Here is a 13,931-nt window from a genome sequence, read left to right as displayed (position 1 = left end):
TGACACAAATTTAAAGCACCACAATAACAAGCGTTAGTCAAAAATAAAACAACTGGGGTTTTGGTTTGTTTTTTTAAGATTAAAAGCACAAACAGGTTACAATTCTTAAGAGCTAAGAGCTGGGTAACCAGGTGATTTGTTGGAATAGGCTCCAATACAAGGCTGACTCAAACACCTCAGCATGTGAGGGCAGCCCAGCCCCTGCGTGTCTTTTGCTAAGCTAGTAAATGTTAAATTAAGTGCTGGCAGATGATTCCATTTCCCTTTCCTGGTCATAATCTCTGCAATTAAGACTAGTGATTATTTTGGTTTCTTAATTTATATATACAACATGACCCAAAGCGGTCTCCTGGGGTTTGGGAACAGGGATGCAGCAAGATGGGGATGTGCTCAGCACTATGAAAGCCAGCAGCAGCAGCTCAGGCTGGGGATGGCTGGTTGCCTGAGGAGACCAAGCTGCACGTCTGCCATGGGAGACCATAGGCATTTCTGTACCCTCTGGTCTCCCACCTCACACATTGCTCAGCATGACCCCCAACCTCCTGCTACATATTGCAAACAAAACCCCAGAGAAACCACATAATTATTGGTGTTTGTGAGTGCCAGGAGGTAATCATCCTCTTCTTCCTCCCATGGTGCAGGGGACAAAGCACTTGTACCCAGTATCTCTCTGACTGGGGACCTCCAAAGCTCCTGCTTTTCCACTGTACACCTCCCACTGCCACCTTTCCAGACAGAAAACCAGAAGCCCTGGTGATCAAAACCCCTCGGGCTAGGACAGGGCTCAAGAGAGCAAAGCTAATGCCAGGTACAGGCAGGGCCTGCTGCTTCATTGAAGCTTTCCTGCAAGCAGGGAGCGTGCTGGCACACGCTGCAGGAGGGATATTGCTCTGTCTGATCGCTTTGAAGACTGGGGTGGTTGAGGGAGAGAAGAGGCCAGTTAAGTGTGTTTATGTTTGAGAGGAACAAAGGAGAGCGGAGGAGAGAGTGGGGGGCGCCTGTGCCAGAGATGTGTCAGAGATCACTTGTTCCTCCTGGGCCAGAACACCAGCCTGGGACCACCAGCGTAGGGGGAGGCAGTGTGTGCAGAGCTGCATTTAAAGCAGGGAGGGGAAAGTCAGAGCAGAGGGAAGAGAAATCCCAAGAGACTTAGGGTGGTGACAAACACGATACCAGGCGATAAATGTCAGACACCAGGCTCTCAACCAGTGAGGTGTGCGGCACGGTGCAAATATACCGCAGCAGCTTACCTTGCTGGAGTCTGGTTTCCCTGGGGAGAGGCTGAATTAGGGAAGTTAGGCACCTGGAGAACACAAAGTGTGACCAAGTCAAGGGAGGCCGTCACCTGCACCCCAGCTTTGCCATCTGTTACAACAAATGAAGCCCCCATTTGCCACAGTGCTGGAGGAACCACCTTCCCAGGGATCTCACTGAGCCCAGGGCTGAGTGCTGCCCCTTCCACCTTGCGCTGCACCCCACACACAGCACCCTCAGCTTGGGGTGCAATCCGAGGGCTTTCTCAAAGAGTTGCCCAAAGACAACCAAACCCTGAAGTGCAGACTTAATGCAGACAGCCTGTGCAAGCCAACAAACCTTCTGCTGCAGGCCACAGATGACTGAATTAACTGAACTTAGGCAGGGAATAGGTGAGTGCCTGAGGTTGGATGCAAGTGTGCAGCAGTTCCAAGGGCAGATGTAGACCAGGTCTCCTAACTGTGGTATCTCAAGGAAAAAAGGCCCTAACACTCATTCACCGAGGCTTTTTGTCTTTTGGGGAGGAAAGTACGTCATTAACAGGTATTTCAGAGTTCTCAGTAATCTTCCATGGAAGCAGAGGAGGTTCAATAATCACACTGGTTCTTTGGTGTTGCCAAAATGCTCCTGCAGATACACTTGTATTTCAGCAATGAATTTTAACACTGCACGCCTTCCCTACCTAACACTTCTTATAATTTATTTTTTAAAATGCAGAATAAAAAAAGTTGGTGGACAGCCCTATTTGCAGAAAAAGAGACTTAACTGGAAAAAAATACTGGTTCAAACAAAGAACCGGGAGACATCTTACATTTTTCCTTACGTTTTTAGGTGGTTAGGAAACCAGCACTCCACTCCATACAGCACAACATAAAACCCAAAAGCAGTACTAGCTTTGTAACAAGAAACCAAAATTGACAGCACTTCTTGCAGTCTTGAATGCTAATGCATAATCACTGATGATCAGAGGACTTAAGGCTGACATCCCATCCATATGACAGCACCTCCACAGTACTCATGATTTCTGCTTGCAAAAAACTGAGATTTGTCTCTTAATGGTAAGGGTAGGTAAAAGTTGAAAGGAGAACTGTGTTTGTGAAATGCTTCTTATTTTAAATGTGAGTTTTTTAAAGGTTCCCTTACATTCCACTTCAAAGAGGCTGAAGTACTCATAGACAGAAACTTCTGCAGAAGATTTGAGACCAAGCTGTCTTTCAGTCACCGGAGGCTAATTCACATTTCTAGGTAAAATGATTTTTGTTTTAAATTCAGCAAGTGTGTCTCAGACCTCTGAAATGGTAATCTGGAGCTGTTCCACCGAAGAAAGGAGGGGAAAGCAAGAAGCTGTAAGTTCAGACCCACAAGAACTCACAGCAGTGCCTGTAAGTACAAAAGTGCTGTAAGTGCTGCTTCTGAACCTGCACAAACACAGTATTTGAACCTAAGAAACCCATAAGAACAAAGTGATTACGACAGTGAAATACCATTATGCCTTCTAAGATCCTGAACTTGAAGGGATGTTTCATCAAAAGGCACTGCAGTCCATCAATCACTATCTGCTCCCCTTACACGAGTCCTTGGCAGGGCTCCACTCTTGCTTTGGGGCGTTGATTCCCTCCAGCCGCCCTCTTGTGCCGGCATCCAGCCTTGCAGGCAGGCGCCATCCCCCGTCCAGCGAGGTGGGCTCAGCACGGCCGAGAGAAAGTCACAGCATCACACTCCTGTCATAACCAGGTTGGGAAAACACCACTCCTGAAGCCACAAAACAATGTGTTTCAAGCTCATATATGACTGAAACGTCTGCTTTTAAGTACACAGAATAAACATGACACAGATACACTGCCGTGTCCATCTCCCATTTTATTGTAATCCCCCAAAATGATCCAGTGGGGATGGTCAGCTTCCCCTCCAGCCTTGGTTAATGAATGTAAAAGAAACACTGTGAGGCCCATTGCATTGGGCCTCACCCTGGAATTGGGCTCCTTTAAATCAGAGCTGTGGGACACAGTGAGCAGCACTACCCAACCCAACTTTTACATGCTTAGAGCTTTTTAAAACGTTGGATCAGCACATCTCTAAGTTAAGTTACAACTTTTACTAGGCAAACAAAACCTCTCAAGGCAACATACTCCATTCTACTCAGCTTTTCCAAAAGATGTGGAATACCTACTTGTCCTGAGCCAAGTTCACCAGGTGCTGTGTTAAATGGGAGAGGCTGGGGTAAGACTGTCTCTCAAGCTTAGCTAGTCCCTCTCAACCCGAGCTGGAAACCACTCCCAACTCCAGATTTCTTACCCAATTGCCACAAAACATGCAACAGTATAGACTATGCATAAAGGTCCCTGCAAACAGGGCAGCCTCTCCCTGCCCACAAGTGCAATACCCTATCAGAGTACTTCCATATGCAGAAAGAGCTCCAGGCACTCAGGTGTGGAGACAGCAGGTCTGGTTCATACACCACCTTCACTGATGGAGGTGGTCGTGCAGCACAGCACTTAGTAACAACTCAGGCAAGTCTGAAGTCCTGCCTGAGGAGGGAAATGGAGGAAGGACTGCATACAAAAACCAAGACTTGTTTCTTTGCCCTGTCCTCACAAGAAAAGAACGCCGTGTAACAAGGAGGAGGGGCATTAATTATGGCTAGGAGTGGTTAAAAATAGGTGTATCCTCAGCTGTTGTGTTTCCAGAACAGGAATGTGATATTTGAGCATCCTACAGAGTCCAAGAGGTGTGGGAAGATGGTAATTCTAGTCAGTTTTGTGTAAGGCCTGGAGACATCGGTGCCTTGTTGGCTCCTAGCCCTTTATAACAGCGATGGGTCTCAGTTTAATGGCTTTCTTGCTGATGCCAGCTTCATGGCAGGTGTTAACCACATCAGTCACGTTCTTGTAAGACTCTGGTGCCTGGAGGAGGGGGAAAAAAAAAAAAGACAAAACTATAAACAACCCATAGTCACAGGAAGTCAGATGTAGGCTTTTGAAATCTACTCTTCAAAAAATAATTATAAATAGAGGGTGTAGAAGTAGGTGAACATATTGATACATACACCTTATGTATCTAAGAAATCTGTAAGACACTTGGCTTTCCAAATAAGCTCTCATCATATTTCAGATAAAATACCAGCTATTTTAATCTAGTTTTTCAGATAATCAGTGCCCCAGCATGTGAGAATGTCAAGCCTCATTATCTAGTAGGAAGTGACTCCAACTGCTTTACAGACAGCCTTTATCTTCACTGCCCCTTAGTGTCAGCAGTCAGGGTTTAACTCTAGAGCTTCTCCCTCTGCCTTCATTCTGACAAGGAAGCTGCCCTTAAATAGAGATTTTAATGTATCAACATGTTCATGTAACACCAACACCCATAAAAGCATAGTGCCAAGTGATTAACACACTTTGATGAGTGAGGTTGTGAACAGAAAAGGCATGCTCAGGTTAATGCAGAGCAACTGGAAGTCATATTATTCAAAGTTTTCTGACTATTCAGAGCTCTATTCTTGAGCAAATATAGGAGTTCATCTTAAAAGAAGATCTTTCAAGCTGCTACTCATCTACATGAAAGCTGCAGTGGAAGGTAAATTTAAAGCAGGGAGAACATCATTCAAGAAGAAAATCCATAAAACATAGCTACTTTTGTAGATGCTCACACAAAGACAGCAATTATCCCTATCACTAGGCAGAAGAGGAAAAAACATACCCCAAAACCTGTCAATCAGGCATCTCCCCTTTCAGCATGCTTTTAGGATAGAGAACACTTCACATCATTTCCCAAAAAATTTGACAGCTCTATCAGAAATCACACAAGCTGCATATTTACAGTACTGGCAACCGCTTAAAAATTGCGCTGCAGAAAATCAGGTCAGGGAGGGTCATTCAGCCGGGAGCAAGACCCCCTTTTCCTTCTAAGATAATGAAGTACTAAACTCACTTCTTCCATGACCAGTTTGGGAGAAGCAACACGGATGGCAATGCCCATGTCAGCCAGCTTGTCCAATACATCCTGGAAGTCCAAGTTACGTCGAGATTTGGCTCGAGACAGTGCACGACCCTAGGCAACATGTTTTGTTAGTGCTATTTCTGTAGCAGTTTGGAAAAACAACACTCCTTATCAAAGAAAAACATTATTACATTAAAAGCAAACACAGAATGACTGAGAGCATAGACCACAGTAAATCTCAATACAGGAAATTAATTTAGCCTTCATGTCACAGGCTCCTGCAAAATCACACCTCTGGTACGACAGCTAGGAAAGTTTCATTTGTATAACACACTAGTCTGCAAGTGTCTTTTTACCCAAACCAAACAGTGTTCAAGAGTTGGAAGTTACTGGAAGATAACTTCTCTTCCTCAATTATTGTCTCATACTATGAATAACAAGGGAGGAAATACCTCCTTCTAATTACTGAGGAGTTTTATATAGACAGCCTCAGCACACTTAACCCCTCCTGTTAGCTCAGAGATATCAGAATTTGATAAAAGGTGCTTATTCTCCACATCTTCATCCTAACATCTGCCCTATAAAAAGCAGTATCTCCTAGATTTTCTGCAGAAGTAGTCAGAACTACTCAGTAAGGGACAAAGACTTCTACCTTGCAGTCCTCCTGGCCAGGGACTACTGGCAAAGCTACTCTCTGCTTGTATGACCAACAGATGAATCCCACATTGGATGACCCTTGAACAACTTTGTTCTCTGGATGAGAGCCTCATCCCACCCCCTCCCCAAAATAACTTCTTGACTTACAGCTCCATGGCAAGTAGTTCCAAAGGTCTCAGTCATGCCTTGCTCTGTGCCAGTGAGGACATAGCTACAGGTGCCCATCGTGCCGCCGATCAAAACGGGCTGTCCAGTCAGCTGTGGATGAAAAGCATTCATTCATAAAAAAACCCTGAAAAAACTCAATAGAAGTCTGAGAGGAACCCTATCTCCAGAAAAGGAGGTCAGATTAACATTCCCTGAGAGCATCCCATGTTGTCTCAGGTGCTTGGAAGCAAGGATTCTAGAAAACTAACTGCACTGAAAGATGCAGACCAGTAGATCAAAAGCCTTGTGTCCAACAGACAGACAAGGCCAACCACTGAAGCCTACCCTAGGCATAAATGACTTCTTTCCTTTCATCATCTTCCAACCACTTTGGGTGTGGAGCAGAAGCAGGAGCTCAGTGTCCCAAAGATCTAACGCATAGACAAGCAGAATACTGCCATCCTACCAGGGCTCCAGTGCTGTTACCTTAAAAAATGAACTCACAGCATTTAGCCATCTGTTAGGGACGCTAAAATTGTCTGACTAATGCAGAACTCTCTTTCTATTCCCTTCTCCCAAAGCTACACTTACTTGATAATCAACAGCAATAAGAGGATGGTGAGGAGGGAAGGCCCTGGTTGATCCCTTTCTGTGCACCAGCAGAGTCCGCTCCTTTCCATCCACTACATGCTGTTCCACCTTGGCAATGTTGTGAGACACATCATAGATAACGTGCATGTCCAGGTCATCTGGGGTTGTGTTGAAGACTTTGGCAAAGGCCTAAAAAGAGAGCAAATCAGGATGTGAGATACAAGAGCATCATAATTCAGCCACAGTGGAACTGAATACAACACCGCTGAGATGACAGAATTGGACTGCCTAGATTGCTTCTCTGCCTGCTAGCAGCTTCCTGCTGTAAATCAGTCAGGTATCAACTAGACAAATTCTTGCAACTCTGAAAACTTGGCTTTAGCAACAAAAACGCCCAGTTTTAGCAACAAACCCCCCAGTTTTCTTGTATCCTTTTTTTCCAGCTCAAGCCATTTTCAAAATACTGCTTAAGCAGCTTCTGCCAAGTACAATCCAGTGATGTTGAGAGGTTTTAGATGGACTGTCATGACTGCAGCTTTGTGCAAGTCTCTCCAGAAAAAAACAGTTTAAGAAACGCAAAAATGAAATGAAGTTAAATAGTCCAACTACTCTTTGTTCTCTATGTCTGGGATAAAGCAGATGTGCAGCAAAACTATTTGCATCAGAGACAACTCTGCTCCTACCTGTCGTGTTAGGAAGGTCATGGAAGAGCGGTTAACCCAGGCATAGTTGCCAGCAGCTGCCATTCCCTTCAAGTAATCCTGTCCCTCTGCAGAGGCAATCCTGGCACATGCCAGCTGGCGATCATTCACTATGATTTTGTCCCGTTTCATAGCTTTTTCCATAGCCACCAGTGCATCTGGGAAATAAACACAGTAAGTCTAAGTGACTTCCTAATTTTGTTGCAATCTTTGAGATTAAGATGGATGTCTATAATTTATATTCTAAAACTGAACTCATCTGTCCAATGGCCAAACCCAAGGCTACTTATCAGATGCAAAAGCAAATCTGTGGCAGAACATCATAAATTGCTTGCAAACAGATAACACCTGACCAGGCAATTCAGGATACTCTCAGCAATTCACTGTAAGAAGTGCTCTTTGGTGCTGGAGTTTGCTGTCAGTGACAAGACCATGCTGAAGAGTTCATCTCACTCCAGGTAGCTATGCCAGTCAGATCATACCTGTGGCAACCTGGTGGCCCAGCCCTCTGCTTCCACTGTGGATCATCACGCACACCTGCCCTTTGTGGTCAATGCCCATTTTCTTGGCAGCATATTCGTTGTAAATCTCATCCACCACCTGGATCTCGGCGTAATGATTTCCAGCTCCCAGGGTCCCCAGCTGCCAATCACAACACACTGATCAGACAGGACAGGGAAAGCAGCCTCGGGGAGCACAGGGGAGAGCTACAGCAACAGGCAATAGGGCAAATTGCTACAGCAAGGTTTTGCGTTTAGAAAGGTTTTTGGGGGAAAAAGTATCCCCATGTAAACTGCAAGGAAGTAGAACACAGTAGCATCACCAGTTTCCTTTTTGTTCAAATTTTTAACTACCTGTGCTGTTGGAACAAGACTGTGATTAAACAAAAGGACCAGGATCTACATACAGACTGTGCCACCACTTTTTTTACAACTTACTTGGCCTGGTTGAAGGATGGGAATAGTATAGAGTATTGAGACTTCAGTTTGTATAGACAAGACAGACAGTCTTCTGCTCGGTTATAACTCCACAAAGAAATTACAACATCTTGTTAATTAGGTACTTAGAACTTTTCAGTAGATTAAAAGAAGATATTCCATTTCCAAGCCCAAATTTTTTCAACGCCGTAACAGATGATTGCTTATTTGCAAGGCAAATGTGAAAATTTGGGACAAAACACTATTTGGAGGTTAAATGCTGTAATTTGGCACCACCCCAATTAATAAAGAAAAGTATCAATTAATATAAAGAATATACCAGAAAGCTTTACAAATGTGTCATTCATATAGCCATCTCAAACTGTTCCACAGAAAGCAATGAGATACTATATCTAGAAATGAAATCCAACCTTCAACTGTGATTCAGTTATGAGCTAGTTCCATTTATTATTGTATCTTTTCTTGCCCTGCTATTAACTTGTTGAGCAAACAAGCACAGAAGTTGTACATTAACTTTCCTATCTCTTCAAAACAAAATACATCTGGACATGGAAATGCCCCCCAATGTAACTTCCAGTACCAGGTGTTAACAGATGATGGCCCCAGGGACCTTGGGTACGTCCAGTTTTATTCTCCTCTGTTGCAGTTCTGTCAAGAATTATTCAGAACTGACCTCACCATCTCCCCTTTCCCCCTGCCTGGAAATGCTAGACAGAGTATCAAGATACAGAACTAGAGAACTACTCTCTAACCTTTATATTTGAGCCCTGGGAGCATGCACAGCCCTCCTGAAACATTACCTGAGGCAGGCCCCTTTTCTTTGCCCTTGAAGAGACTTTGTTGGGGTCGGCCTGCAGCATTCTTCCATATTCCTCACAGTGCTCCTTGTCCTCTGCCCAGGCATAGCCCTCCCGGAGAGACCAGTCCACACCCATCTCCAGTGCCTCTTCCAAATCCCTGCAATTATCAAGCACTTACATAAGATGATTATCCTTGGATATACTCAAAACTCCACCGGATACGGCCTTAAGCAACTTGATGCAATTTTTTTGTTAGACCTATCCTTAGATTTAGATCCTTCCTGCAAGGAGTTAGTTCAGATGACCTCAAAAGATCCCATCCAACCTAAATTATTCTATGATGTTATGGTCAGGCTCCTATTCTCCTAACAAGTCCAGCTTCTTAATACTTCATGAAAATCTAGCTCTACGAATACATTAACTTTTGATAAGTCATCACTTTTTCCTCTTTGCTGGGTGGGAAATATCTTAATTTCTATCTATTATCCTATCTCTCATCCCTTTCACAAAATACCTTTATGTTCATGGAAGTTTTCTGTCAGAAGAAATGAGAACCCAGCAGGAACTTTTAAAGGGTTAAATGTGGGAAGAAAGAGCTGACTGTGCGCTGATGATTACGCTAGTCCTGGTAAAGCACATATGCAGAAAGAAGGGAAAGCATTTTAGAATTACTTTTTCCTTCTTAAAAGTCCCACACTGATGAATCTTACATCAAAACAAACAGAGATGTCCCCTCCAGTGATGTGTGCACAAAGTCATTCTCTTACTTGGCATTCATGGGGATGACGCCTTTGGAGCCGACACCAACAGGAATGTGGTCAAACATAGCCTGGGCGAGCTGTTCTTTCACAGGCTGCACATCACTTTCATCCAGATTTGTCCGCAGCAAGCGGACACCACAGTTGATGTCAAATCCGACACCACCTACAAGTGGAGAAAAAGCCATGTCAGGGAGCATGTACTGAATGCTGTAATCTCACTCCTTTTTCTGGGACACAATACTGGGGGGAAAAAAGCAGAACTGCAGTAAGCTTTAACAGGTTTACATGAAGCCTCAGACTTCGAGACATAGCTGTACGATTGCCTACAGAGCTCTCAGTTCACAAAGTTACTCCAGCAAGCTGACAAAGAGAAGTGGACACAATTATAAAACACACCGCCCATAAGAAGTAGAGAGAATGTTCCTGTTCTTCTGCCTGAGGTCAGAAGAAAAGTGACAAATCTTAGAATGGCTTCCTGATGTAAAACGCTCTTGAAAGCAATCCCTGAAAGTAAGTTCTTTTTTGAATCTTCACTGGAATAAATAATAAATAGTTATAAGAAGTAATAAATACTTACAAGGAATATTAAACTTCAGTTCTTGGTGTTTTGCTTAACTCTTACTATTTATAATAGTAACTACTGCAAGGCAAGGCCTAATGTGAAAAATAATCATGCCACCTTAATATGAAGGTTCTGGTATTACTAATGTTAGAGGAGAAATACCAAACTAAGAGACCAAGTGTTCCTGAGTGACTCTGACCCAAGAACTGATCAAAGCAAAACTGAAACATGAGTATCATGCTTCATGACAACCACACAAGCTTCAGACTGTCAGTAACCAAAGAGCTGTGTGTTTACTAAAAAGACAGACATATTTTAAGGTCACGTTTTAAGTAAAACTGTAGAAATACCCTCAAAAGATGTTTTCAAACACCACTTAAAGAAACTAGTCAGTTCTTTATCAACCTGGTGAAACCCAAAGTCAAAGGCTTGTGCTCTCCCTTCAGAACTGAAGGATATCATGAGTCCAAGATACAAACACAAGGCCAATTCTCCCTCTACTGTTTAGCTGTTCTCAGTATAAATATCTGCTCAATAAAGAAAAAAGATTCTAAGTGCAAGAATTAAGCACCCCTTAACTCCCTATAATTCTTGTATTTTTTGCTCTGTTTCTGAATGTAAAGTACTGTAAAGTCCTGCCATTTTGAAAAGCACTTTTATGCCATCCCAGGTATTTCTCAGAGCAGGTTAAGTCAGTCATCCTTACCTGGTGAAACCACTGCTTCGGGATCACTCATATCAAAGGCAGCCATGTTGCCAATAGCAAATCCATAGCCAGAATGGACATCTGGAAGGCCTATTGATCTCTGAAAGGCAATTTCAAAGCTTTATGAAACTGCATGCTGCAGAGTCACCTTGGTTATACTTTGCCTTGTGGCAGTGGTTGTCACATTTGCAAACAACTATACCAAAAGAGAATGGATGTTCAGATGTAGGCGGAGTGAACACATCAATTCAGGTGGATATCTAACCTCCTGCACTTACAGGACAGTCAAAGAAAGCAGAGAGCAGATCTGAAGCAAACACCCCATGACACCCAGAACGTTGTCAGAAACTGGAACTTTTCAATATCTATTAAACTGCTACCACACACTGAACTGAACAGTACTTTTGAACGGGATTATTTGCTTCTTCTGCCTTTCCTTGCCACCTCCAAGAAATCCTTGCTTTGGAAATAAAAAGTGAAGATTTGAATATGCAGATGATTGTAGCATCTCTTCTACAAACTACCTGCCAAAATTCCCATTTTAGCAGGTTGTTATTATTCGACCTTACTCCATTTAGGGCTGACCCCTAAGGCATTTAACAGCATGATGGTCTGTCTGCCTTCTACTGCATCCATAAATTCAAAATCTCTGCCAAAAGAGACAATTTTAAAAATTCTGTTATATGTTACTTGTTAATATATGCAGTATCGAATGTGAAAAGGGTCATTTCCACATCACACTTTGCACTTCTTGAAAAGAGGGACAGGTAAGCATTTTCCTCCTGCATTATTCTATCTGATGCTTGGCTTTCAAAAAGGCACGGGATGAGGGAAAGCAGTGTTGAGTGCATGGGAGGGCTCCTTACTCACATCAAGCCAGCAACAATAATACAGACAACAGTACCACCTCCTGCTTTCTCCACATTTCTCCATGTATTCCAGAGCAGAGGAAATTCAAAACCAACAAGCAGTCAGTATAAACAGTGGGGAAAAGTGGCTCAAGAAACTCAAAGAGCATGAATAGCTTCATGTCAAAAGACAAGCAATGAAGTAAGTGGGTACTTCCCTTTCTGACAACTTAGTTTTGCAGCCTGCCCTTGCAAGCTCTCTCTACTCAGACACAGGTTCCTAACACACAAACTGCCTTGAGAAGAACTTTGGTCCATACTTCTTCTCCTAAGAGAGTTCCCATTTAGAATGCAATAATCTCAGGCAAATGGGAACAGCAAAACTGCAGGTTTTCAGAGCAGTTACTCACATGAACAATGCCAGGTAATGCTGCCACATTCCCGATCTGCTTCATAGCAGGCAAGAAGCCCCCCGCACCTGAAAAAGATTTTTTTTAAAAAAAGTAAACTGGTAATTTACCATGATAATCACAATGAAACACTTTCTAAAGAGGATTTGTAAAACAGTGACAAAAGGGAAGTCAGCCACTGACAAGCCCTCAAATCTGGTGTAAAGCACCTGGGCTTGTGCACAATCTGCAGTACCATTAAATGTGGTGTTTATTTCACTAAAGTCCAACTTCTGCTGTGTTCATACCAATAGAGTGGGGTCTGTGCTAACAACAGCAGTGTGCTCCCAATGGCCCAGCCAGCAGCTCGGATCCAGCCCTGCACTCCAGCCCCGCAGAGAACAGGCCCAGGCGCTGCCCCTCACCAGAGCAAACTGAGAGCCGGCACTCGGGGAACGCTCCTGAGCACAGGGCGCAGCCGGCAGTGTGGGCCCCCCTGCCACAGCGGGGCACAGGACATGCTACAGCTGCCGTGAGCCTGTGCTGCTCCCGGGGCTGCAGTGGCACACACGGCGGGATAACTGGCTCCTGCTTGCCGCCTCTCCAGACCCACCCGCGGGCACACACACCGGGCCAGCCCCGCTGTCTGCTGCACCCTGGGGCAAAGCACACGGCCTCTTCCCCCGGGCAACCAGTGACAGAACAACAGGACAGTCTTAACTTGTGCCAAGGGAGGTTTAGGTGGGACATTAGGAGGAATTCCTTCACGGTAAGCGTGATTACACATTGGAATGAGCTGCCTAGGGAGGTGGTGGAGTCACCGTCCCTGGAGGTGTTCAAGGAAAGGCTGGACGTGGCACTCAGTGCCAGGGTCTAGCTGGCGTGGTGGTGTTCGCTCACAGGCTGGACTCGATGATCTCAGAGGTCTTTTCCAAACCGACTGGTTCTGTGATTCTGTGTCACCCCCCGGGTCAGGGGGTCCGCACCCCGCTCCCCGCCAGACCCACCTCCGCCGCGGCAGGCATTGCGCAGTTCCTCGAACATCAGCTTCTCCAGCGGGTCATTCACGTAGAAAACGCCCTCCACCTGTGGGGAGAGCCGTCAGCTGCCCGGCTTCGCCCGGGCCGCCCAGAGCCCGACCCCGAGCCCTCGCCCCTTCCCCCGCCCCGGTCACCCAGGCCCCCTCCCACGCACACGCATGTTCGGCACGAAGCCCTTCTTGATCCGCCAGCAGTTCTTGTCGATCTTGTCCAGGTACTGCAGCTCATCGTTGTAGCTGCGGCTCATGGCGGCGGCGCTCCCGGTCGCAGATGCCGACAGCAGCGCCGGGCCGGCGGCAGGAACTGACGCGATCCCGCGGCGGACAGGAGCCGCCGAGGCTCAAACCTCCCCCTCAGCCCTGCCTCGGTCCCCGCCCGCCCCTCAGCCGTGCCGAGGGCTGGCCCGCCCCCAGCGATGCGCAGGCCCGGGCCGCCGGCCACGGTGCTGGCGCGGCTGGGGGAGCCCGGCTGGGCACCCGGTACCCGCGGGCCAGGGTGTGAGAGGGAGCGCCGGGTTTGTACCTGGCTGCCTCCTCCCTCGAACCACGTACGGCTGGGGCTGGTTTGCGTGGAAGAAACCCAGGTGTTTTTTTCAAGTCTCTGC

General features: G+C 45.6%; 1 protein-coding gene across 1 annotated transcript; it reads right to left on the bottom strand.

The window, feature by feature from the left end:
* Positions 1-3,094: 3,094 nt before the first annotated feature.
* Positions 3,095-13,706, bottom strand: RTCB (RNA 2',3'-cyclic phosphate and 5'-OH ligase). Its single transcript, XM_069002927.1, has 12 exons — positions 13,482-13,706; positions 13,295-13,373; positions 12,309-12,376; positions 11,051-11,150; positions 9,789-9,945; positions 9,022-9,178; positions 7,766-7,925; positions 7,266-7,441; positions 6,583-6,771; positions 5,992-6,102; positions 5,179-5,298; positions 3,095-4,157 (listed from the first exon to the last, which is right to left on the bottom strand). The coding sequence occupies exons 1-12, from the start codon at positions 13,572-13,574 to the stop codon at positions 4,050-4,052; spliced, it is 1,518 nt and encodes a 505-aa protein (XP_068859028.1). The 5' UTR covers positions 13,575-13,706; the 3' UTR covers positions 3,095-4,049.
* Between the last annotated feature and the right edge of the window lie 225 nt (positions 13,707-13,931).

Source organism: Aphelocoma coerulescens, chromosome 1A (genome assembly GCF_041296385.1).
Source record: "Aphelocoma coerulescens isolate FSJ_1873_10779 chromosome 1A, UR_Acoe_1.0, whole genome shotgun sequence".
NCBI classification, from domain to species: Eukaryota; Metazoa; Chordata; class Aves; order Passeriformes; family Corvidae; genus Aphelocoma; species Aphelocoma coerulescens.
Note: the sequence above shows the minus strand (reverse complement) of the source record. Positions and strands in the feature narration are given on the sequence as shown.